Genomic DNA, 27482 nt, shown 5'->3' with positions numbered 1-27482 from the left:
ATAAGAGAGCTTGTCGCAAATTTTCTAGCAAGAAGCTGGCACCTTTTTGCTTCGAGTCAACCTTGGAGCAAGTTCCACGCTTATTTCATCAGCTAAGGAATTTGCGCAAGATTTCTCGAATCTTCACTGCGCGTGTTCGTTCCACAATTTCATTCTTTTACCTCGTGCAGTTGAGGTGGATGGTTGGTGGTTATGAGTAGTTTAGAATTTACAATACAATGGATTTACAATAAAGCGGAGTTCAGTTTGGTGTGACTGGTTTGAAGTAACAGCTTGTCTATGCTGATTTGAAACGTCACTGCTTGGCTTAAGGCCCATATTTGTTGGCCGATTTGTCTGACATGTTTAATAACGATAAATTTTTGGTCAGGACTGCAAGTTGTATTTTGTTTGATGCTGAAACACAGCTCGCGCTTGCTGTTGAGTTTGGTATTTGTTTGACCTTTGTTGTACACTTCGATGTTCTTGTTGTTAACCTTTTTCCTGCTTTGTTGCAACTGCTCTCTGCGCGCGCTTTAGCGTCTTGGTCTCGTTGTTGCGTTTCTGCGCTTTGGCGTTTGTACAGTTTGTGTTAAAGAGTATTTTTGGAGCCTGTAAATTGGTGATTTTTTTGGATTTTTTATGGAGTTTTTTTGTTGGAGTTTATTGATTTATTTTGTCCTGGCCATGCAGTGACCTTCAGTTTAAATATGTTCAGTTTCTCTGGATTCTGTTCAAAATTTGAGCTCGAGATATCTGGCATCTGGTGTTTCAGGAAAATTTGTACCCCCAAAGCTGATCTGCAATCTGCAAATCTGAACATTTCTTGCTGTGAACTGAACATGTCAAGATTTGTACCAGAACTATAGTATATGTAGGCAGCATAGAAACTTATAAATCTGCTTTGGCTTTGTTCAGTTCAGTAAGATTGTGTTGGGGGTGTATTTTAAGCTTTATTTAACATTACGGTCACGTTGCCAAAAGTTCCCCTTTTTCAGATGACGCAAGTGGTGACGTGTAAACATGACGTATATTCTACGACGGCATTAATATTTGCGTGTTTTAAATATTTCTAGGAATTTTTCTATTTCATAAAAGTTCCAGGGCCTTAATAATTGCCAACAATACAATTATGATGTCATTGGAGGCCAAGTTTGATAATGATTGTGTCCTCCCCATCGCCCCTTTGTGGGTCGTCACCATCCTACGATAATTTATAGTTCAGGTGAGTTCGTTTTATTGCTGAAAATAAAACTTTAATTTTTTTCATACTCGTTTCCCAAGATATTTCTTCCATCAGCTGAAGGTTCTACTTTAAAGTTCCAAGTCTTCTAGTCACTTTCATCTACTTCCGTGCAACCAGTAACTAATAGTGGTTACGCCCATAGTAAGTGGTAATTTAATGTCTTTCTTGGGCCCGTATCTAATTCTCACCATGCTAAATATCGCTTTTACCGAGAATCGGTGTTGATATTTGTTTATTTTCATTCCTGGTTTTAATTTCTTGCAGGTCATTTCCTTGATAGTTTCTCGTATAAACCAAACATTTTCACGTTTCACGTTTCCCAAACATTGTGACATCTTACACAAGCTTCAAGACGTACCCATACAAGACGTACAAGACTTTAAAACAGTAATGAAATTATTAGACATATAGCTACGATTAAAAGCTACTTCAAAGTTTTAGCAAGTGTATTCGATCGTCAACTAATAATAACAATATTGTTTCAGACTCTTAGCCAACATTCAATTCCACTTCAATAACTTCGATAGCGTTTGTTCAATATCAAGAAGCTGGCGGTGCGGCCTCAACCCAGCTATAGCTCGCCATCGGTAGGTCTCGTTTGAGCAACTAGTTTCCTGAATTAAACTAATCAATTGCTGGTGTCAAGCTATTAATCATGGGTGATGGCTTTGCTGTTTAAGCATGGGTTGACCCTTCTGTTACTTTTAAGGTATCATGGAAGTCCAACAACCAAATTAATCAACCAACCAACCAAAGCAATATTTAGTGGCAGGGCTTTATAATGTTAGGAGCGCGCTGGTAACCAACGAGGGACGATGAGAAGAAGTAGCGATGAGACAAACACGGAAGAGAGAGAAAGATTCCGACGACAAGTTTCCGGCGCGCCAGTGCATCGTAGGTTACGGTTCAGGCGGCATTACCATCGCACATTGCGCCCCTGGTGTAGAAATGTTAAACCATGTAGTGCAGCAAAAAGGGACATTTTATACCAATGGGACATTATGTTATCAGACTAATATAACTTCTATAAGAATTCATTAAATTCACCTCTATGAAAGACAGGGACATTTCGTATTTTTGTATTTTTGTGTGTTTCTACTTCCTTCCTTCCTTCTCTTTTTCTATTATTTTTGTCGTCGGTAGAGGGCGTCAATGCAAATGCGATGGTAATTTTTTTTCAGTTAGGGTATATCCCAAATGTACCTGAAGTAGTAAAGTTTGGGAGATCCGAGGTAAATTTTCAAATATATTGTTTGCTTAGGCCCTTTATATGTTGCATAGTTTACAATGATATTATTTTTGTTACAATAATTTTGCAAATAATTGTGGGTGTTAACATAATAGCAATAATAATATGGAGCAGATTAACTATTGCTTATTTTGATACCTGTTACATTTACATTTTACCATAAATGCAAAGATAATTTTAAACATTTTTTCAATAAAACTGTTTTGCGATTTAACCAAAGGACAGTTATCTAAAACCAGTAACAAATTTACTGGGATTACCTTATATAGGCCTACAATAAGATAGTGGAGGTGCTGGAGTCGATGGCATAATGACTTTCTCTATCTCTTAAAATTGATGGGATTGTTGTTGTGTATTGTTTTATCGCTTGTCTTATTCTCTCATAGTCTGAATCAGTGAGTTCTTCTGTCTTATATTGTTGTGTTTTGACTGTGTTTTATCGTCGGGAGGGTGCAGGACCCGATGCAGCACTGGGTTCGCCAAGCCCAAAGCGATCCAGTGTCCCCGGCCCAAATTAAGAACATTTTGCCCTCGCGCCCCTATACTAGCCTGCATTCTCATAACCCTATCCTAGGGGGACAAAGTGCCGTGTAGAATAGGGTAGGGACCTCCGACATTTCGCGCCTCCCCTAGATGACGGCACTCAATGTAACAAGTAGGTCCGACGGGGCATTAAGCCACAGACACAAACAATTCGACGCTTATGGAGTTTGTTGTGGGTTCTCAGATAAAATAGTGCTCCTAGGGTGCAGCTCGCTTAGGTTATCCAGCACTATTTTATTTCAATCTTGCGATTAAACTTTTAGGGTTTTTGTTTTCGGAACCACACAATTCTATTTAGTTATTCCCATTGTGTCCATCGACTCCAGTGCAGTTATATTTCTATTTTTTATATATACTGTATCTTATTTTAGGCATAAGACTCTATATTTTCCTTTATTCTGGCACTCCAACCTAATGCAGCGGTTGGATCGGTGCCTTCGCTCGCAACACAACCTAAAACAAACACAATCTTAAAGATGATTCACATACTGTATGGCCGGTTTGAGTTACCGGTGTTGGTTTCAACTATTTTTTTTCAGGTTATCAGGTAAAGTATTACAAAGTAAAACAATCCTAGGTTGACCGCACTTCGGTCTTGTTGACTGAATTTTCCGTCAAATAAAATTGAAACAACAACAATAGGCCACAACATCTAACGCGAGCATATGCCTTCTCTTATTGCCTTGTATAAAATTCTCACAACACACCACACCGCGCGATACCGGCTAGGTCCCTCCAACATTTCTTAGATGAGGTAGGGTCATGAGTTGTTGTTTTGTTTTTGCCTTTTCCTTTATAGAAAACATTTAAAAAATTTCTTATTGGGTCCCCAAATGCTTGTCTGCCCAACCTCGTTGTTTCATTTTGCGCGAATGCGGCGGTTATTTACAGGTTACAGGTAACTATATGAAATGAAACGATGATCAACGGTTGGGCGGACTCCCCCTGGCTTTAAGAGAAGGAGGTCGCATTGTAACGTTCCAAATCCTATACTAAAAAAGTATAAAATATATAATATATTCAAAAGTAGAATTCGGCATTTGGTTTTTTACAACGGTCTTTATCTTGCTTCTCTACACCCATCGGTAGCGAAGTGGGGGATTCTTTCCTTTCCCAAAGAACCGTTCCGACGACTGCCACCTTGACGCGGTGGAACGGCTTCAAAAACTAAGAGCAGTCGACTTTTTGGCAACATCACCAAACGCATTCAATTTTAAGCTTTTACCAGCATTAATCGTTTAGATTTTTTGCGAAATTTTAACGTTGGCGTTATAGCAGGCCTGCATCAGCTTTAATTCTATGGCTTCGTACTTTTAATCAAGATTTTGTTTTATATTTTTTTCAGCCAAAAGAAGTCGTTTGTTGATCCTGTGCCTAAGACGTACGCTCAAGCTTCTCTGATGGAACGACGACAACAACATGACTTTCTATAACAGTGTTCTATATTATCTTTGAAATTTTTATACCGTTGCTGTGTTTTTAGTTCTCACATCATGTTACTGCATTGCACGTCGCACTGCATATTACGTCACAAATTCTTGCATGTTCCATTCTAAATGGTCTTAATTTCTGACTGATGGTCCGCGGCTCTTAATGGTTACAGGTTCTGGCTAATCCTGTAGACCACCCTCGTTACCATCGGTTAAAAGATCACAGATCAATTCTTACAATAAAATACACAAAATATACAAAAAACTGAAGTTCTATGCAAAATTCTAGAAATAATGAACCATACAACTGCATGATACATAATAAAATTGAAATTGTCAACAAATCGCAATCGATTTCGCCACACGGCTGATTGGTGACTGGAAACAGGTTAAAGGTCATTTCCAAATATTTCCGCACAAAGCAATATAAATAATTGGCTGGAATTAAATCACTGGAAAACATTATTGGTTAATAACATTATTAATACAAAGCCTCAAGGTAACCTAATTCTTTTAATAAAATATATAAAATACACAATGCTAATGCAATATAAATGAAACAAACAACATGATACATAACAAGGTAACACTTGTCACTTGTTAAAAACCGCAATCGAAACCAATTGATGATTGGAAACAGATTGAAGGTCATTTCCAAATCTTTCCTGTGTTCTCGAGTCCCAATGACGGTCACTGTAATATGATAAAATAATATACTAGCTCGTAAAAATACTCGTTTAAGTGTTTCCGAACTTGTGGCCGCAAAACAATATCATTGGTTCAATATAATAAAATATATTAAAATTCTAATATAGAGTTGTGTAACAATATAAATATAACAAATCGATTAGTTGCGGTGGCAACATAGTTCGTAGCAAATCGTTCGATTTTCGACCATGATTATTTGCTGGTATGCTGATGAAACTATGACTTGTGATTTGGCATTTTTGCTGAAACAAACATCTCGTCAAATTAATAGTTCGCAAAATAATACCATATTCGTGCACGTTTTAAACCTAGTAAATAAATAATAAATTTGTAGTAACCGCCCATGATTGGCTGATAACGAGCTTTCATTAGTGACACTGCGCGTCACTTTGTGAGTAATGGTGGGATTGGAAAACATATCTATCGAAAACATATAAACAATATTTAGCAATTTGGGAGTATAACAGCTTAGTGATGGAAGCTTTATTAATAAAACATTGCAACCCGCGTCTTTATAAATGGCACGGCTTATTAATAAGTTACAATTAAGTTTGTCATACTGTTTTCTGTCGTCATCATATTTATTTTGCATCTATTGCGCTAATTTCTGTTTCATTGTATTCAGTTTGACATTTACTGTGTAGATTTTGTATGTTTTGTGTGTGGGTTATAGTAATTGATAATGTTATGGTTTAACTTGCTTATTTCGCTCTAAAATCAGTAAAGTTTCCAACCTGACTGCTTAAAAAGTGAGAAATTTATTGTGAAGAATAAAACCTTGACACATGTGTTTCAAGAATCGGTTTCTTAGAATGAGTCAACTGTCACAACATATAACTTATAAACAAAAAACAACAGTGTCAAAGCAGATCCCATTAGCCCTAAAATTTAGTGCAAGCACACACTCTCTGAATAGGATTTCGAGTAGTAGGTTTCGCGTTCGATTCACTTCCACGCTGGGTATGTTTTTGTCTATTTACATCTGTACAATGTAGTGAAATTAACGGCATTGACAGAAGCCGGTTGGTAGCTCAGGCCTTATACACCTCCTCGTCGTTGAATAGGTCACGAGTTCGATTCCTTGACAGTCATGTTTCCTTTTAATAGTTAAAATAATTCCTTTGAAAGTTTTAATATCATTAACGTGTAGGCTATACTCATCAAGGGGTCGCATATGCCAGTAGTGTTTAATTGCTTGTAAGCGTATTTTTATTCTTCAAGAATGTAGCTGTGGGCTCATTTTACCATGAATGCACCGTTAAAAATGTAATAATACAGACACAATGTGATGTACCAAAACCAGATTATAGATTATAGATTATAGACGGTCAGCTCATGGGTGAATAAAACGCAATGCAGGGAGGAGAAATCTGGTCAACTGCCCCAAGTCACCTACGTTTTTGGAACTGATGCTCCTGCTATAGGACGGGTTCAATTGGGTTATGGGGCGGTGCAGTAGGGAGAATTTTTTGGATCGTCTATTCCGAAACACACATGTTTGCAATAAGGCAAAGCAAAAAGAATGAATCTATAGCAGGGTCGTACAAATTCTGCCTTCTTGCATCACGACATAGCATGTGATGTTATTACATGTATACCTTTCATTGTCGTCGAGTGTGCTGGTACTAGCTTTTAAAAATGACGACTCTATGGCGCAACGGTAGCGCGACTGACTACAAATCAGAAAGTGGCGTGTTCAAATCTTAAGCGGGCACTTGATATTTTATCTCAGTTTTTTGGTACTGACGAACGGTTCCTGGACGACTCAACCTACAAGTCGTTGTTTACATCAGTGCAAATATTCTGGAATCGATTTTTTAAAGTCTTGAACTTAATTTATTTTCAATTTTGTCACCTGGTGAACATATGAGTGTTGATTAAGGACGCTTGTTAGACGATTTGTAGCTCGCGATAGGAATCGCAGGATTCGGTGCGAAGGATCCTGGGTTCAGATCTCCCTGCAGTGGAATGGTGGTATCTTTTTTTTTTCGAACTGATGCATGTACATTGGTCACATTTGTTACATCACATCGTTTACATGAGTTAATTCGTAGCTCATGTGACTCGACACTGCACTCGGTGCTGGAGGTTCCAGGTTCGATTCTCGGCCTTAAGCTCTTAAGCCACTCATGCGTGAATAAAACATAAGCAGCCTGGTCCACGGTCACAAGTGTAACGTAATTCCGACTGATAATAACCTTCGAAACTGGAACTGAGTCAGCAAAGTGAAAATATGTATTTAATATGATCGTATAAACTTAGCTTTCTGACATCACGACATAATGTGTGTAATGATTACATGTATACGTTTACATCATTTATCTTGGTACAATGTTTGTCAACATGATGACTCCGTGGCTAAGCAGTAGCGCGTCCGACTCCAGATGATAAGATTTCGTGTTCAAATCACGTCCGAGTCACTTATCCTTTTTTTATGATATTGATGAACGGTTTCAGGTGAATTCGATTTCTGTACAGTACAGTCGAGGAAGATACTTCTAGAACAATTAAACTCAGGATGACCCAACCAACATGTGTGGAGTGAAACCTTGGACTCAATTATCCTTGGTTTCATCTTACGCTGGTTGAGTTCCAGAGTTGAATCGACCGTGAGTTGAAATGAATGTTATCCTGACGAACAAAGGGCTAAACGTAGAGCAGGAGCAAGGCATGCTTCACAGAACTGATCGCGCCTTCCGTCATTGACATCGGTGCTAAGGTTCTGGCTTTGATTCCTCAAAAACTTCAATTAATTTTTTTTAACTGATGTGATGATGGTATATGTGCTAACAAATGTAGATTAGGCCAGACGCGTTGTAGCTTGCGTCGTTTATCACAGAAATCGGAGAAAAAGTTACCAAGTTCAGGTCTCTGTGGAGCCATATGACCTGTGTCTTTCCCTTTACAATTTTTAACAACTGATGCATAGTCGTTGGTTATATTTGTTACACCACATCATATACGTGTGCAACTTGATAGCTCGTGTGCTTGAACACTGCACTCTGTGCTTGAGGTTCCAGGTTCGATCCCCGGCTATGGGGGAGAAAAGAATGCAATACAGGGAGGTGAAAAACCAATTAACCGGATGTAGAACCGAAGGTCCTGCAAGAATGGGGAGTCACGAGTGGATTCGTTTCAGTGGGTGTACAGCGCTTTTTTCTTTTTGAGTGTTAACGAAATATATATATTTGAAATTCTAAGCAAAATAAATTCCTTTTATAGCTCTTTTGGATAAAATTTGCCTGCTAGCATGGAGGTAGCGGGTTCGATACCCAGCCAGTGCAGCAGATGCAGTAAAATTATTTATGGCGCCATTCAGTCATAAAAATGTTTAGGCGTCCACTAGATGGCCACCATACAAAACATATCCCGTCCAGCCGACCTTAATCTAAAAGGTGCCTACTCGCTAGCTGATTGGCTTGGGTTAACAGGGCCTTTAGACAACGATCCTGTGGATCCACTGATCACCGTTTCTACGATGTCGATGTCGCTACGACCTTAATTGAATACGTCGGCTAAAATTAGCACGCCTGTAAACCACATTTTTCTGAACCTATCTTGGCTGCCAGCACTGCGTTTTCCCCTCAACCTAATATGTGTCCATGTACGGGCCAGATAAAAAAGAACTAGTTGTTGACTGCCTAGCCCTATAGTCTCAAACTAACTGGACCAGAGAAAACTTAAAAGTGCTACATCGATCGCAACACCACTGTGCATTAACATCTCTTAACAGTGGAGTAGGTGGAGGAGCATCGAGAAACAGACCAATGTCTGAGCACGACAAGAAGAAATCCGCAAAAGGTGTGACGTTGTTTTGTAAATAATTTTGAAATAACTACTGTGATGAAACGGAACAGTGGCAATTAATGAGCAAACAAAAACATGCCGGGAAAAACACAAAGTTTTCCATCGATGCACGAGCTTAAACAATTGACAACTCTCGAGGAGCTGTAAAGTGCCGTGGCAACAACAGCTACTAGAAAAGCTTGTAACAACCGTAGAGATATCTCTTTGGTGAGTGTTGTTGGCGATGTTATTGCCAGAGTACAATTTGAACGTTTATAAATCTTAGCAGACAGTTTTTATCCCGAATCATAAGGCGACTTTATAGAAACAGGTCATCAATTGAGTTTATTTTCTCTATCCGACTAACCCAGAAAAGTATCGAGAACAAGGACGGCCCATCGTGCTCATTAGACCCTTAACTGACGGCACGAAAGTTTGTGTACAACTAAAGGATACATTTTAGAGAACTTTGCCTAAGTGTACAAGCGGCCGTACACTCATGAATGATTTTGCAAACAAATGAGGTTCTCAATGGTCATCAGCACCAACACTGATGCGCAGCATCTGCCACAAAATCGTAATGAAAGCAAACAACCTAGTAAATGAGAAGTCTTACATATACGTGACAGAAGAGAAAGTTGAACGCTTTAAGGTGAAACACCAAAAAATGCCATAAAATCTTTGTTTGTTTTATTATAAGCAGTGAATTTACTAAAAGACTGTTTACTCGAAAAATCCTCCATGGGGCTCACTGAAACTTTGCATGTCAATTTAGTATTCTTTGAACTGCCATTCCATAAAATGCCATCAAAAAAACAAAATAACAGAGGCCCAAAATAAACACTAGACTTTTTGGTCTAAAAAACCCAATTTTAGCTACTTTCATGCTAAGTTTTAACCAAATTCTGTACGCGAGCTGAGATATTGAAGCACGCCAACTGCTAGGGTAATTCCCAGGCTAGAAAACAACACTAACCATGCTGCCTTCTGATTGGTCTAAACATTTTTTTAAAGCCCTACGTAGGACGTCCAACAAATTCATAGAGATCTTAGATTTAGGTGTTTAACACCTTAATAGGCGCTGTCTGCGACGCAGTTAAGGAGTCACGTGGCGCACCAAGATCAGGAACAGCAGTGTGACCGAGCGCACTGGCTGCAGCTCTCTACCCTATCACATGAAAGCACGCTAGCTCGAAAAGCTAAGGCAAGGTCGCTGACGTCCATATGTCCGAATTTCAAAGGACATCTCTCACAGTGAAGTCATCTCTAGATCCAGGCCCATTGGTCGACCTCTCCTGCGTTTCAACCACAAGGTGAAGCAGGATACGAAGCAGCTCCACCAAACCAATATGTACGACATCCAGGTCAGCAAACGACAAGCTTGAAAAAAATTTGAACAGCGTATTGTAGCGTGGCTAAACCTCATAAACATGGAAAATTTCTTGAAAACTCCAAAACACTATTAGTATTGAGTGATTCGGTGTCCACTAGAGGCCCACCATATAATTCACACGGCTTAAACGTGTCTTTAATTTTGTTAAATGGACCGCAAAAAAATAACTGACTATTTCACTCTCAGCCGAACTCGAAATAGGTCACGCAGTCAGTCTTCGAAGCTGCTTTGATTTTACTGGGTATTTGATTTAGTCTAAAAAACATATACAGTTAGGTTTAGTTATCAACAGTATATGATAAAACATTGAAGTTTAGTTAACGTAAGGTATGGAAAGGTAATTATGAATATGATAAAACGTTGAATATGATAAAACGATAAAACGTAAAATGTTTTCGTTGAAATAGCGACAGCTCAAAAATTAACACCAAATGTAGTTGAAATTTCATGAATACATTATGATTGGAGAACTTCACTAATCACATGAACAAAGCTGATCCACTACAGAAAACAAAGTTTGATTATGTGAACTGTAATAAACAATTCTACAGTTTGCTACAGCCCCTTAATTCTGAGAATTAGCTGCATAAGAATGAAAACTTTGTTCCGCTGGAAGACAGAACCTTTCTAGAAAGTGTACGTCATTGGCGGCTTGTTGATCCGAGAATCACCGCTTGAACCTACAAACATAATGGCTCGATTGAAGATATCGTTTATGCTATTTTGCATCTAAAGTTTCCAAGTTAAAAACGTATTATATTTTACAACAAAAACTTAAGCCTATAATAGTAGATTAGAAAATTTGATCAAAAATGTTGTCATAAGTTATTGTTTACAAAAATATAACAAGCCAAAACCAGTTTGAAAGCTAACTTGTACTTATATAACCTAGCAAGCTATAAACCAGTTTGAATGACAGATATAAACGTCAACCGAAAATGTATTCAATAAACCAAAACTTAAAACTGACAGTCTCATAAACTTCAGCCATTTAGTCATAGCCTCATAGCACAATAAAGAACATGCTCTCGCACATTTAACGAAAAGGAAAAAGTGGTAAAACTCAAACTTTTACAAACATGCAAGATGCCAACAATACAATTGTGCTACATCATATTAAGTTAAGACAAGCTAACAAGTTTGGACAAAATATACCAATATCATAAGCATGTTTATCGCTATCAACAAAATACTGAATGTTCAACTCACCAAACGTACCAGAACAAGCTTTCACTCAACTCTGGAAATGTTGAACTGACCAAGCCAACGCACAAGTTCTTACAGCTGCGACCTTCTCAGCCACCATCAAAATAAAATGACCACGAGTTTCTTTATTTGTTTGTGACGTCACCTGGCAATCGACGCGGCGCGCGTTGATTAAAGTCTGGCTTCCTTCCAAAATTATCCGCGTAAAAAGCTGAGAAGTAATTTTGAGCTTAAACCCGCAATCTATGATGTCTGTAGAAATGAAATGAAAATCAACCAAGTTGACGCAATAAACTTCAAAATACAAACATGGACGTAATTATTTTGTCGTCAAACATGGACGACATTCTGCTATCGGACTAAATAGCTTCTATAAACGTAAGTTTTGTATTTTTGTGTGTTTTTCTACTTCTTTCTACCCTATTTCCCAATAAGTTTCACTGCTACCATAGCGACAAACATCAAATCGATGTAAAGTAGGAGAAAGATTGAACAGCGGATGAGTCGCAAAATCGTGTGAAGATTTTTCTTAATCCGAAGATGTACATCACTATACCAGAGATATTTTTTTGATTTTAGACCAACGAGTATAAAAAACCTTTAAATATTTTATTATCTTTGATTCAGCTGTTCCTTCAATAGAAACATTATACAGTAGTTAAGACGTCATAAAAAAGAAAACAAGACTGCGCCAAAGTCAAAAGGTGAATATCCAGCAACGAGCAAAGTTGAGTCGAGTTTAAAGCAACTACAGCCATCTGCATTTCTGTTTTCGTCTTATCTTACGTCACTGTAAACGTGATTTTATGGTCGTTCAAAGCGGAAAACGTTATGGGCCTTGAATCTCATTCACGATAGCGCTACCGGTCTTAGTTAAATTATAAAACTTTTTAGTTGTGGTAGGCTAAGGCAAGTTGAGGCGCTGTACCTTGCATACTGGAATAGGCCAGAACTGGAGAACTAGCCTGTATTGTCTGTAACTCAAAAGATGCTGTTTGATAATGATATGTTAATGCGGCAGAAAAGCTCAGTGACATTATGCTGTGACAACACAAGCTTTAAAGAATTGGCTTCTTTATAGCTACGTCAAAATGCAAAAGTTAACGAAACTCACTTTCTTTGCAGCCGTTTTTATCTTTATGCCAGCCAATTTGCAATAAATAAACAAACAAAAACTGTTTAAACCACAATTTATGATAAAGAAACAAAGAATTGAGGCTTCGGTGCCCACCATTATTTTCGTCTTTGCATGCACGATTTCTTCTCAAAAACTGCTGTACTTTCCTTTCACGTGTCTTGCAGTATATATAGCTTTAATAAGTAAGGCGTGGGCGACGATCGTATACTGTTTTTCTAGGCCTACGTGAATTATTTAATTACAAACACTGTACATCTCATTTGAAAAGGGAATAGGTAACAACTGGGTCTAGTAGAAGTAAAAAGCTGTTAAATAAAAATGTCTGATCGTCGTTTTTTTGTTGGTGGTAACTTTAAGATGAATGGAGACAAGGCTTCACTAGATGTTATCATTAACAATTTAAACACAGTAGATTCACCTAATGGTAAGTCATGAACATAACTTCAACATAAGATTGCTGGGGATGTAACAAGCATGCATACTTTACACACAAACATATATTTCTTAATTCTTTCTATTTAAAAAATAAATTGATAACGTAGTATTTCAAAATTTTATGGTCTTTAGTTAATTAACATAACTTCACTTATAATCTGACTAAACTGTGTCATATTTACTTACAGATGTTGTAGTAGCCCCACCAAGTCCATACCTCTCATATGTTGCAAGCAAGCTTACAAGTAATGTAAAAGTGTCTGCCCAAAATTGCTATAAGGTTGCAAAAGGTGCCTACACTGGGGAAATAAGGTACAGTAGCAAAAGAATCATGTTTTTCACCATTCATTTCGCTGCGTTAAAGCATCTTTCTGTTATGCCAGCCCTGCAATGTTATGTGACCTAGGCATCTCATGGGTTATTCTAGGTCACTCAGAAAGAAGGCATGTTTTCAATGAGAAGGATGAACTCATTGGACAAAAAGTAAGCTCGAATTGCTGAGTTGCATCCAGTGCAAATTTTTTCCTTCAATATTGCAATTTGCATTTAATGTTTTCAGGTTAAACATGCTCTTCAGAGTGGGCTGAATATTATCCCTTGCATTGGGGAAAAACTTGATGAACGTGAGGCCGGTGTTACAGAACAGATTGTGTTTGAACAAATGAAACACATAAAAGGTTATTATTTACAATTGCAGTTGCCTGTTTTGTATGCAATTGTAATGTATTTAATGCATAGTACTACGAATCTAGTCCTCATGTGTATGTTTTAGATAATGTTGAAGACTGGAGTCGAGTCGTTATTGCCTACGAACCTGTGTGGGCTATAGGCACTGGAAAAACTGCCACCCCTGCACAAGCTCAAGAAGTTCACGAAAAACTTCGTAAATGGCTCGCTGACAATGTTTCAAATGAAGTAGCTCAATCAACACGTATTATTTACGGGGGTGAGACAATAACTATTGATATTTTCATGTTCACAATCAATCCATAATATGACCAGTGTTGTAACCAAGTCACTGACTAGAGTCATTATATGACCATGCATTTGTACTTCCTGTAGGCTCTGTGAATTCGGGAAATTGTAAAGAACTTGCACAGGGAAAGGACATCGATGGCTTTCTTGTTGGAGGAGCTTCTCTTAAGCCTGATTTCTTGGAAATTGTAAAAGCAAATGCATAAGTTATCAGTATACTGTCAATTTCACTAAAGTTTCATACATATACTTCTCGTTGTTTGTTGCAGTCAGTTAATTATGCATAGCCAGACACTCTTTGCATATGAAATGAATGGTGTTATTTGCCAAAGTACAACACAATTTCCTTGTGTTTATTGCTTTATTGAGAATGTTTGTCGTAAGTGGAATGATTGATGATTACACAGAACTTGCATACAAAAAAGTTTATAAATATAAATAACACAAAGTACGACGAAGGCAGATTAAAAAATATTTAAATACCACTTCGGTTAACTCCTATACTGCAGTATAAATCCACTGACAAACGGAATACCGCTGGGTACTTTCTTTTGATAATTTACATAATCTTGCCCAAAGAAATTTAGCAGTGTTGATTCTTCGTAAAATATTCTTTCACTGAAGAACTTCCATGATGCAATTGCATATGCCACGCAACAGACAGGATTACAAAGCAATATCTAAAAGGTTATTTATCATTATCCATCCTACAAGTACTTGAAAAAATGAATCTTTAGGCGTCCCCATAGAACCACCAACCTGTGTGGATATGCTCCATATAAACCAGCCAGTATACGATGGATGTCGAACCAAACCATACACACCACTGGTGACCAAGCCATGGCTTTCTTCTTTTTGGTACTGTACAATGTGATTAAAACTTTTTCCTGCAAGCATCGACATAATATTACCAAATTTATCGATTCATGTTTTACCCATAACACACTACTTCGGGTTTGTTGGCAGTTAGAAGATAAAACAGGTTTTCCCAATTTATTTTTAATAAAAAAAAACTCATAATTTCTGTAATGCAGTTTTCGCTAGAAAAAAAAGGCCAGAACCCCTTGTAGAGATGCTGATAAGTTTCATGTTACCTGCTGTATACATGGCAAGTTTACGCACAAAGTCTCCGGTAAATGTAAGAAGGAAACCAACCGTTGTAATCCATGCACAGGATTTCATTCCTAATCAAGAAGTAGAAAAAGCTTTGAACGATTTATGGTATAAATAATACATGCATGGTCTATGTTCAAGCCAAGTTAACTCAAAAAAATATACCTGGACAAATAAAGACCAAAATGCCATGCTCAAGCCAGCTGACCGCAAGAGCTAAATTAAATTCAACGCTGTGATTCAACAAAAAAGAATCAATGGTGATCGTGGTTGGATTGAAGAGTGCAGTTGCAAGATATTCACCGAGGTGAAAAGTGGACAGCAAACAAATGTATAATCCAGTGGATAAGTAAAGTGGTGGAGCATGCCAGACTATATTTGCACCAATCCAAAGAAATGCACCAAACAGGTAGGCTCGCCACATATGCTGATAAAGAAGATTTGCACAGATGTGAGTAAAAATAGTTGAGTTGAAAGTAATTTGAACACTGCAAAATATCTTACCTGTATAAGGAATTTGTAAGACCAAATTAGCAGCACTCCGTGTGTTGCTACAAACAGGATGATGGCAGTAGATGTAAAATAGAAGCTACTGTATTGATGAATTCGAAATATGCCGTTCCATGAAAATGTAGCCAGCATAGACAACAGTGCAACTTTAGCATGAATAATCATTGTTAAAGTCTATAATTATCAGCTGCGTAAAAAATTTAATACACAGTGTTTGTAACTAGCGATGTGCCAAGGCGAAAAAAATTGTATGCATGGAAGTAAAGGGGTTGCATCATTAATGAATGATATACATTGACCTCTTTTGGAGCATGTGATATTACAAAAACAGTTGCAAACATTCCACTGCCTTTGCAGTGAAGTAAACAAACAAACGCAAACTTGAAAATTTTGCTTTTGTTATTTTACTTTTTACAGGATAAAGAATTTGGATAATTTGTGAGAATAACAACAATGCATTGTTGAATAATATTAATGTTCAATTCGGCACATCCCTATCTGTAACACTGCAATAAGTTCGTGTAAAACCAGGCCTCGTCAATACAAGTGATTGGCAAATATGTGTAGGTCAAAATAAAAACGAAATGCACTAAAATAATACAACCAATTACAGCAAGAGAATCAATATTGCTCTACGTTTTATACAATGCAGTTACAATTTCAAACTAGAAAGTACTTTATAGTTACTGCATGCAGGCCAAAATGTAAGTCAATAAGGAAGCAAGTAGACCAAATTTAACAGCATAAAAAGTTTCGGCTAAAACGTAACTTCAAAGTTGCACTAGGTCAAGAATTGAGGCCATGCCATAGGCTTACTGGCTATGTGTACACTTTACAAGAAAAATTGCAGAATGAAGAAATCAAAAAAGTACATACGTAACCTATAATAAAATTTATGAAAAGCGTAAAGAACATACCAGCTGCTGAAATCATACATAGAAATTTAACAATTTCAAAACAAACCTGAACGTGAAATCTGTAATTGGTTATAACAGTGCAATTAATATATAAAAGACCAATGTTGTGCTAGATGCACATTACAGTTCGACATTTTTCTTACAAAACTGTTTTAAGTGTTCCTTTTGTGGGCGTAAAAACAGTGTACTGTGTCACATGGGAATAACAAATAACTAAAAATCTTCAGAAGAATAAAAACATGCTTCCAAGTTCCAACTACAGCTCACTATCAGGTGACAGTAAAACCTACACTGACTGGCCGACACTATATTTTAATTGTGGCAATAATCTTGGGCATCTCTCTTCGGTTAGTTACAGTCACTTCATATCCAGAGTTGTGTAACATGCTACAATAGCATTTTTGCCAAAGCTCGAATTACCAAATGCCTTGACATAAAATTTGCATTCGTGAAACACTGCTGTGAATATCAATAAAGATTCCATGTCTAAGACGGAAGTTTTTTTTGGAAAATATCTTCTGCAGCATTAGGCTTCTGCTTACTAAACGACACAGTAAAATATTGTGAAATAACTCACTTATGCTTCTCTCGAATACCACGGGGAAAGCTGTTAATAAGTTTAAAAACAATAAAAATAAAAATTAGGTTTGCGATCCCATAATAGCTCTGGACAAAGCATCATGATTAAAAGTGAAGTTCTTCCATGCGTTTGGTATAAAGCAATTTTGCAAAATTCTTCCTCGTGCTTGGCTGGTTACTTGCACCATAGGAGTAGTAGAAACCTGGTGAAGTAATCTCTCACCTCGGCATCGGCTGTTTCCCCTTTTCTTCTGTCTGGAAGAGCTGCCGTTAGTATCCTTTGACAAGCTGTTAAACAATTCCAAATGGGCATTGTTGGAAGATTGAAAATACGTCATCTGCTGCTGAACGGATTCCGGTTCCATTTTGCTGCTTGTTGAGCTTGGTGATTTTGAAGGTAAACCTGATGTGTGCTTGCCCTGGCCCGACTTTATTGGGCTTTGACCACCTTTCAGCCTCTCTTTCGATCGAGTTCTCTTGGATTCATTCTTCACTTTTACTACACTTACAGCAGGGTTGGGAATTTGATCAGCTGTTTCCAGAGTGGATTTTTTTGTAGAAATCCATCGTCTTATTTGTTTAATAAATGGGATCACCATGAAAAAGCAGTTGGCAGCCATGTTTAGGTGATGCTTTGGGGTGAGATCTTTTTTATGTGCAGGCAAGTCGTTGATGTTGAACCATTGCAAACTTTTTATTTCACCTCTTGTCTGTGGCTTGAATGTAGTGTCCATTGGCACACCCGGCACATAATAAAGTCGGCTCAACTGTTCATTTAAGTGATGTTCTGCATATTGTGTCTTGTCGATTTTTCCACTTATATTATAGCCAGTTTCTTCTAAAACCTCCCTAGTTGCGCAGACTTCCGGGTTTTCATTTTTGTTTACTTTACCCTTTGGAAAGCCCCAACTTGCTTTTATCCAAAAGCCTTGAACCAGAAGCACATGTTCTAGACTGGAATCTAACAATATGGCCCCGTAGGTTGGAACAGTTCTTTTGTATTCCTTCCACCTAAAAAATAAAATAATATTTTATAAACTCATTTATTAAAAATTATATACATGTTACTAGCTACTGCACTATTTCGTGTACATGCTACTGTGCATACCACTTTTATGCTTACCTTTCCAATAGAAAAAAGTGGAAAACAGTTAAATTGCTACAGTTTAATGTTTACGAAGTAAAAATATATGCTTGTAAACACAAATTACTCAAGCAAAATTGCGATCATATTTATACACACATATGCATGGATAAATTTTTGGAAGGCTCGTTGGTGCACTTTGTCAAAATCAACTTGTTTCACATGTAAGGCAGTACCCTCCCCTCCCCGTGGGTTTTGCAAGTATTTGTAACTTAATTTGTCAACCATTTTCATTGCCGAGCTCATTTGTTTTTTATGGATTGGTGTAAGGCGATGCTACATATGATAATTGAGCTATACGCGTGGGTTTTCAGGGCACTGTAGCAGCATCCTAGTTTGCTTGTTGTACTGAAAGCTTCTCCTTCCGGACATCAGTAAATAATTGGTTATATCCAGTAATTCACTTGTGACATCTGGGGGCTCGTCTGAGAATTAGTTGTACTGAGGTCACTCGTTATTCCTGAGGTCGATTAACCATGCTTAATTATCACGCCAAGTGCAGCTCCACATCAACCAGCCGTGTTTCCGCTAAAAAAAAGAATGAGCTCAGCAATGAAGATGGTTCAAAAATTTAGCCACAAATACTTGCAAAAAACTTGGAAGGTTACTGACTTACACGTGGAACATGTTGATTGCAACACAGTAGTTAAGCGGCTGACTCATAATAATGTGATCAGTGTTTCGATTAATGCTACTGTTGTTGTAACACCCTTGAGCAAGGCATAATTGACGCTCGCGGCCTCACCCCTGATGGACAGTTCCGAATTCGGGCAATACAAAAAGATAAAAAACTATGAGAAAAATGTGTATCAATCGGAACTTGCACAAAGATGAGTTCAGTAACCAGGGCGCAATTGAAGAAGATTCTGAGGAATTATCACCATGTTTACGTCACGCAGACTTTCATTGGTCCATAAATAAAGATTGTGATACCATATCAGTGGTGCATACCATACAACAGAACCAATAAAATTTCTTTTAAACTAAGAGAAATCTCAGCATAACTTATCAAATTTTTAAAACCTGTCTGTTTTTATACAGAAAATATACCTATCTAGAACGTTGACCACATCCACATCCCTTGGGTTTAAAAGAAAAGGATATTCTGTGAAAATAACCTTGGCAAATTCTCGCATTCTACAATCAGGCAAGGTGGGATCTTCTGGTCGATAAAAGTCTAGGTAAAACCAATGTGCAATTTCTATTTGGAAGCAAAATCGAATCATGTCTTCCTTTTCTGATTGCGGTATGTTCAACAGGAATCGACTACACAAGTCATCCAACACACTTGTTTTTATTTTCAGTTGAGATGACATTTTTCCTTATAAAAGTGACCTTCTAAAACTCTGAAATTACAAAAAAAAAAACATAAAAACTTATTAGATCGCAAAAAAATACACAAAACTTTCATTTATTTGTCAACTCAAGCATGACTGAGACTTACGAATGTAACCACTTTCAATGCTAACTAAATATATTTTTAAATTGAACACTTTGATCTAATGTTCCTACACAGCATGACAATGATTGTTTTAACAAAAAAATCTCAAGTGTTAAGCTGTTAAACATTTCTATGGAAATGGTTTTAGTCATCATGGTGTTATGCACATGATATGATTTATATTTCATCTAATATAATCATGCATATAAACAAGTGGCAAATTTAAAAAAATGATGTTTATTACCACGGCACGAGCCAATAGCACGGATTATTTGCAATGACAAGCTTAGGTCTGTCAAAGTTGAGTATAAAATAATAGACCTTTTAGGCTCTAAATAAATTCAGAGTCATAAGATTGTCATTTAATTGACTTTTCTTGTCTACACCCATTGCATATTTTGTGAGACAAAACAATAAAAACTAAGCACAAAAAACGTGCAGACATATAAATATATGTCGGCTGACAAAGTTTTGTATCATACTTTTCTGTTAAAAAAAAACCCACTAAAAGTAGTTAAATATTTGTTGGTTTTAACTGCCGTAACCAACAAGTGTTAAATCTACAAAATTTATGGCATTTCAAAGCAGAAGCAATTTGAAAATAAGATGAAACTTTTGATTAGATTAAAAGATAACTTTGCAGCCCAGTAAGTACTAGTACTAGTAAGTGCCAGTAAGTACACGTAACAAGAGCAAATGCACAAATTTTTCATGTTTTAACCCTATTTTACACGGGTGCAGAAGATGCTCAAGAAGCACCTGAGAGGCATATTCGTCCACCTCCCTCTAAAACACATGTTTTGCTTAGGGTAGTTTTATGAAACTTGACAGTTTTAATAACAAACCCCTTCAAGTTACTTGTATAAAAATAATGAGCCTTTATGCTTTTCATAACGTCAGGTTAAATAAGAACTAGTGTAACTTTTTGTGTACTTCCTCCTTATACGGCACATCTCATTTTCAGGTTTTTCTCGCTTGGGTTTAGTGGACATATTTTAACATGCCAAGTGGTTTAAACTAATTTATGACCCTGAAGTTTTAAACTGTGTTACGAAAATGAGGAAACATTACATTTGGCATGCTAACTGGTTTTATCGCTTTGCGTAGCAGTGTAGAAATGAAGTGTAAAACATGGTCTGATTTCTCAATTACGTCGCCCGTATCTCGCTGACTATATTTCCAAATTGATTGAACTACCGCAGAGTAAACAAACAACAACACCACTTAACTGCAACGTTACCGATATTTTCTTATTATATACTGAATAACCAACGCTGCTGCAGGTTGCCCGTCATATTTGATCGAAGAAAGATTTCTTGACGGTCATAGTTCAACTGATTTGCTTTGTTCTCATGTGAAAACTAATATGAGTGAATCGGTTTAAAGTTTTGCATTGAAGTATTTTATTTAACACACAGACAGAAGTACAATAAACCACAGCTACTGTGGTTGTCCTGCTGCCCACAGCAAGACATCCTACTCAATCCAATTTCAAGCAGTGAAAGTGAAACATTGGTTGTTTGCGCAAGCATCAATATCACTCAAGAGGGCAAAGTAACGATGTAACACACTATATAAAAAAAGGAATCAAAATTATTAAGAGTTTTTAATTTAATTTATATATTTTAAATAATTAAAATTATATGAAACACTACAACTAAAATAATTTTATGCATTCATTGTTATTCTAAATAATGCGTAACTAAATGCAGGAAGAACACGTTCTTAGCATATACCCAGGACATAGTGGCTGCATACACTAGGGTTACTAAATAATCGGATTTTTGAAAACTGGTTTTCATCGACTTTCTCCTCTCACCGGCATAGGCAATAGCTGTATAAGTGTAAGGCATTCAAGCACTATTTGTACTTTTAAAAAGAAGCCCATATTTTGCTGGCTTGTTTTTGTTATACTGACAAAATGACACATCTGTTTGAGTGGAATACAGGGTTTTGTCAAGAGACAAAAAATCATCAAGCTCTAGAATATCGACGCAATTTTTTATGTTACAAACACTGCGTGCATTGCAGAAAAACTATCACATTTCTAACGCTGCTTTTGGGTCATCTAGGCCTAGTCATCAAAGAAAATCTGGGCAGACAAAACCCTAAAGCGATTTATTGAAATTGTTGCATTAAAAACAGAATGACCAAACTCAGCGAAGAATATTCGTGACACATGGTAAAGTGCCCATTGCAAAAAACCTCTGATGTACATCAGCCCGATAAATGCTTTGTTTTCTTTTACAGTGGTTTCTTGGACGTAAACAAACATTCAATCTGCTTCATTTTAACCGAAAACAACGTTCCTGAATACCCGAATTTGTACAGAAGACGATTGTTTTAAAAATCTGTGTTGTGATGAGTAACTGCCATTCATCAAAGAATGACATAATCTGCTGGAATTTATGCTTCACTCTGGGTTTGGTTGGAATAATATTAGCACTTGTTAGCATTATTAGCCTTCCAGCTGCCTTCGGCGATGTTGTTGTCCAGGACATACATTCCTTCTTTTTTGTTTTCAATTACCTTGGTTGTTTGGAATGGTAGCATAGGCTAGTTATCAAGATCTATGGCACTATCAATAGACCTCACCAATTTCTTAGAAGTACGACGTCAACTTGTTTAAATTTCTTCATCACCACTACCCTCTGAACTTCTGAAGTGATAGGCCTAGCTTCATTTTCACCTTCTGGAAACATACGGTCAGCATCATCACTCAGTCCTTCAGCTGAACTACCAATATCTACATCATCGGTATTTTCAGTGATCAACGCTGCAACTTGTTCGGCATCCTAAACTCTCAAAGAATGTATTTTGGACACCTTTGTTCAACAAAAGATCTTATAATGATAAATATAACTGTTCATGTGAAATACAATTACAATGAATGCAATAAGCAGAAATCTAGTTCAAGGCATTCTGATTAGCTTTACTCTTGAAAAAAGGGGGCAAAATGTGAAAAATTTACAACAAAAACTTTGCAAGATTAAAAGACTAAGCAAAAAGTATGTCATTGAATTATATCAAGCTCAATGAAACCGACAATTATAAAGAATGGTAGTGCTTTTGTTTAAAGATAGGCGAGGTTTGCACAAGACCTTTGTTCTGACCTGCTGTTGGTTCGTACTGGGTCAAAATGTGACACAAGTTACACAACACAGATGATTGATACGTTACGCAGACAAGCCACAATAGTGGAACAATGCGATGAAGATTTCATGTTTTGGCGTCCGCCAAACACACAGAGTGAAAAACCATTACGTCATACAGAAATCGAACAAATTCTGCAAAATTATAAACTTAAAGGCAAGGAAACAGCCATAACTCAAAAAATTTTTACTGGACGAAGACACCTAATAGGCTACATCAACAGCTGCATGGAGAATTCTTAGCAAAAGTCACAATGTTTCAAATTATTGGTCTCGTTAAATTTTATTTGAGATCATACTAATTGAAGAGGGAGAGAAAAAGATTTGTTTTTACTTTTACAGCAAGTTCCAAAGCAAAGGCTAAAACCAAAAAAATCACTCGGTGTGAGATAGCTACAAACCTAATAACGTTATAGGTTCAAGGTTTAAACTTGTCTACCTAAATATCAACTTCATTGCAATCTTAAACCATTGCAAATACTTTGTTAATATGTTTTCCATATTCAATGTGGAAAACGGGTGAATACCAATTAAATGGCGTCTACCAGATGCCACAAAACAAGCGAAACAATTAATAGTCTTCATTAAAACTTTAACATGGCTTAAACAACTTAAACAAAACAACTTCAAATGAAGGAAGCATACATAGGGGTCACCCCAGCCCTCCGTTTAAACCTGATTGTAGATGCGATACCAATTGGCAAGTTATTCCCTAACAAAGTTAGAGTAAGTATAGCCACCGGTAGCTGGCGCTGTGTTGAATCTTCACGCAAAAACGAAGATCCTTGCGAACAGAGGAATTCCTCCCGATGCCAACGTTACTAACTTTCCCGAAATTCACAAACCGTGATCAAAAAACGGGAACAACTTGGTTGTGCACTATTGCACTACTAGGAGCAGAAATTGATTGATTTAAATGGGGTCAAAGGCCGTTTACGAGACCTCAGTGTACCTTTCGCATGGGATAACTTATCTTCTGTTCTCGTTATTGCATCACCTTCATACTTGGAACGATTACGTAATACTAGGAGGTCCACCCCAGCCCTCTGTTGAAACTCGATTTCAATTTTAATTTATCTGACAAAACAGTTAGGCTGTCCTAATAGCAGCTTTTTAACCCTATTTACACTAAATGTGGCTTCTCCTGCACACAGTCACAGCATAACATGGCGTACAGTTGCATTGTTTGCTGTAGAAACTTGAAATTTGGTGACTTTTCCTAAAAAATGTTCAGCTATCTGTGCATGTTTGTTTTATAAAGTTGGATTTTTTAATTTTTGAGATACAGTATTGTCATATTTTCATAATTTTACTCTCTCTCCGCATTGAAGCGTATCGTTTTCGTTTACTCATTTACGCACTACTAACTCGACTAACTATTCTCTTGCGTTGTCTTCTCGCGGTCAGCTGGTTCTCCGCACAGCGGGGGCGCGGCGTAATAAGAAAAACTTCTAGAAATGTGTCACTTGTAAAAATACTTAATTTACACTAAATGCACTTTCTTTAGTTTTACAATTATGATGTATAGGCTACAGGAAACCAGATGTTTTTGCTACTAACCTGTAAAAATCCGATCAGTTTACGATGTTTAGTTTTCGAGTAATTAACGATTGAAAATTTGTGTGCAGTGTTGGCCACACCTAGTTAAAATAATAATGTCGCAAGCCCGGTTTGGATACAGTTAAATGTCATGTTTTGCTTTCCCTTAAGCTTACTTAACAAATGAAAATAACCTTATACTGATTGTGTTTGGTACTGTGACGATTACGTCACGACTCACGAGTTGTTTTGAGATGTTTGGAATTTAATTTGGGATATTGGAATTCAGTTGTTTACTAGACTTGAGTTTTCCTTAATGACGTCAGATAATTTCCTCGCTTGAACTGATTTGCCACATATAAATACCGTTGTAATGTTTACCATCTTTCCTTTTCATGTGATCGATTTCACTGGTTACTACAGCGCTATGTAACATTCAGTAAGATTTGCCCAAAGGCAAAAGCCTTTGTGTTATAATAAATAAAAATGGGAACTTTATAATTTAGTAATTTGTATAGACAGAATCAAGCAACTAACAGCATAGTCACGCAAATTTGAGAAATGAGAACTCATCCATCGAAGCAGAAGTAAAACAAGTTATCATTTTATCAACCATCTATCGTCCTCGCTCATATTCTAACAATAACCGCCAGCATTCGCGGTCTTTATGACAGATAAGTTCGTTGTGTAATACTTCACACGAGTAGTACACAAACGAACGAATTTCTTTGTCATAGTACAGTACATCTGTATACAGATTTAGAGGCTAGTACAAAGGTTCCCAACCTTTTTCGGCTCCCGGCACCCTACAGAAGAGAAAAATATTTTGCGGCACCTCGTTTTGCAATCAAAGGTCATTCGCTTCGACTGCAGCAGGTTGTTAGTTCAAACAAGTTTTCTAATTTTGCCATTAGGAAAGGCACTTACTTAGTAGTTACACATTGAAAAATCAACATAACATAAGCAACACAGATATTTTACTTGGAGTTTAAATGTTACTTTGAAAATGCATTTTGCAAAACACAATATAAACTGTAGGCTATTGACAATTTCTTTCAAAATCAGTGTGAAATTTGTGCTTGGTTTCTTGCGCAAATCCCCTTCATATCTGGACGCACTTTCGATAAAGCTACCCTCATTTTTCCCTCGATTATAAGGAGCCTTCGTCTTTTTTTGTTTTGATATTCGTTAAAACTGAAAATCCTATCTCGCATAAGTATGATGAGGAAAACTGTGGTAAAATCATCAATGCCTTTTCTCCAAGGCAAGAAAATTCATTTTGAAGAAAGATGGCCATGTTTACTTGTAAAGTTTCTGGTCAACTTGCTTGGGACCATGGCTTCATTTGATAATTTTCCATTGCAGCTAAGACAGTTTGGTGTAGGTTGTGTTTCTTCACCACACCAAGTAAAGCCTATATTTAAACAACTGTCGTAATAAAAGCGAGTTTTCTTTGGTTTCTTTTCGCTTTTATTTCCAGTTTCAGCTGACACAATCGCGCTCTGATCGAACCATTGGGCTAGTAGTTGACCATACAGTTCATATCTAGTTTCATACTGATTGACTGAACCAGTATCCAAATACCAGCATTACAGTAACATACTTCCCACATATGTAAAGTGGTAAAGCATGGGGAAGTACATTGGGAAACATTTAACAACTTTCAACTTAATGCGACCTTGCAGTTGACTCTTTCCAAGTTACGGCCACCATTTTTTGAGTGGCAAGATTTTTTCGATCTACTATACTTAACAAAGGAAATTGTCGACTCATTTTGATTTTCTTTTAAATTACAAGTTCTGCCTTAATTAATTTTTAATTTTATAAACATCTAAATAGAATTGTGTGTTTATTTTGTTTTAATAGTTTCAAACTTTAAGGTCCTCCACCAATGCTAGGCCCAGGGCGCTGCGTGCTGCATTTCATTTAGCTTCATCTGAGTGGTTAGGAGTTGGGTCTCTGGGTTCGTAAATAGTCTACTAAAGTAGATGTTTTTTACAAACATGCATTCTATGACTAGGGGTCGTTAATTAAAAATCTTTGCGCCAATTTAATTCTGGGTCAAGATTTTTTTTAAATCCATGAGGCAACCATCTTTGATACAGGTGGCCAACTGCAATCAAATCGTGTGGGTAGCCTACCTAGAAGGTTTGCGGGATAGCCGCTGCATATATTGGATCTTTTCCAATTCCTAAGTAAAAATATCCATACCGTTAGCCTTAAAAGCGTTAAAATTTGGATTTCATAACGGCTGAAGTAGATAAGCTTCTCTGTCAGCAGATTATTATAGCACTTTCAGAAAGACCTGGCGCACTCAGGTGCTTGAAATCAAAGTCGAGAAACACAAGTGCCATGTGATGGTTAGCTGTTCGCAGACTGTCCACCGCTTTACGGAACTACATGCGTACCCACTACCAACGATTCATGCAAAAATGATTATTATAAGCAGGGTATCCAACTGGAACTGAACCTTAAAACCGGTTTGAGCATATGTTTATGAAAACCGAACCGGTACCGGAATCAAATATATTAAATTTGTCTGAACTCAAACCGAACTTGAACCACTGAAGACTACGAGAAAAAAACGAACCGGAGTCGAACCTTTCTCAATTGTAACCACTTTTTCAGTACAATAATTTCATTCATTAAGTTAGTTATAGAAAAGGTGTCTGTTTTGCTTATTTTAAAACATGGAAAACTTTTGTCTACTAGTAATGAAATTCCTTGAGCTAACGAATTGCTACTCGGACAGTGTAGTTGAAAAAATAAAAGAAATGACTAGGTAGACAATGTCATTCGAACCAGGAGCGAACCGTATATTAGTGAGCTTGCCCGGAGCGGAATGAATATGTGCACCCGATGCAAACCTGAACGGGAGTAAAACCAATAAAATAAAATTTTGTAAAACCTGAACCGTAGTTAAACCGTTTTCCACTGCGGTTCGACTCCCAGATGATAAGTTAAGTTGAGCACTTGAGCAGGTTACAACAGTCCATATG

The 27482-nt window shown here is 37.1% G+C and overlaps 3 protein-coding genes across 3 annotated transcripts; 1 reads left to right on the top strand and 2 right to left on the bottom strand.

Annotated features, from left to right (window-relative positions):
• The first annotated feature begins 12921 nt into the window (after positions 1-12921).
• On the top strand, positions 12922-14440 carry LOC143470403 (triosephosphate isomerase B-like). The gene is made up of 6 exons (XM_076968516.1): positions 12922-13102; positions 13302-13425; positions 13497-13596; positions 13673-13790; positions 13886-14059; positions 14176-14440. Exons 1-6 carry the CDS (start codon positions 12997-12999, stop codon positions 14292-14294), a joined length of 741 nt encoding a protein of 246 aa, XP_076824631.1. The 5' UTR covers positions 12922-12996; the 3' UTR covers positions 14295-14440.
• A 118-nt stretch (positions 14441-14558) lies between these two features.
• On the bottom strand, positions 14559-15896 carry LOC143470402 (uncharacterized). The gene is made up of 5 exons (XM_076968515.1): positions 15706-15896; positions 15367-15628; positions 15183-15272; positions 14848-14975; positions 14559-14768 (listed from the first exon to the last, which is right to left on the bottom strand). The coding sequence occupies exons 1-5, from the start codon at positions 15874-15876 to the stop codon at positions 14580-14582; spliced, it is 840 nt and encodes a 279-aa protein (XP_076824630.1). The 5' UTR covers positions 15877-15896; the 3' UTR covers positions 14559-14579.
• A 2-nt stretch (positions 15897-15898) lies between these two features.
• LOC143470400 (m7GpppN-mRNA hydrolase-like) lies at positions 15899-19717 on the bottom strand. Its single transcript, XM_076968514.1, has 2 exons — positions 19402-19717; positions 15899-18218 (listed from the first exon to the last, which is right to left on the bottom strand). The coding sequence occupies exons 1-2, from the start codon at positions 19665-19667 to the stop codon at positions 17270-17272; spliced, it is 1215 nt and encodes a 404-aa protein (XP_076824629.1). The 5' UTR covers positions 19668-19717; the 3' UTR covers positions 15899-17269.
• Between the last annotated feature and the right edge of the window lie 7765 nt (positions 19718-27482).

The sequence above is a fragment of the Clavelina lepadiformis genome, chromosome 9 (assembly GCF_947623445.1).
Source record: "Clavelina lepadiformis chromosome 9, kaClaLepa1.1, whole genome shotgun sequence".
Classification (NCBI taxonomy): Eukaryota; Metazoa; Chordata; class Ascidiacea; order Aplousobranchia; family Clavelinidae; genus Clavelina; species Clavelina lepadiformis.
This window is presented reverse-complemented; position numbering and strand designations above follow the sequence as displayed.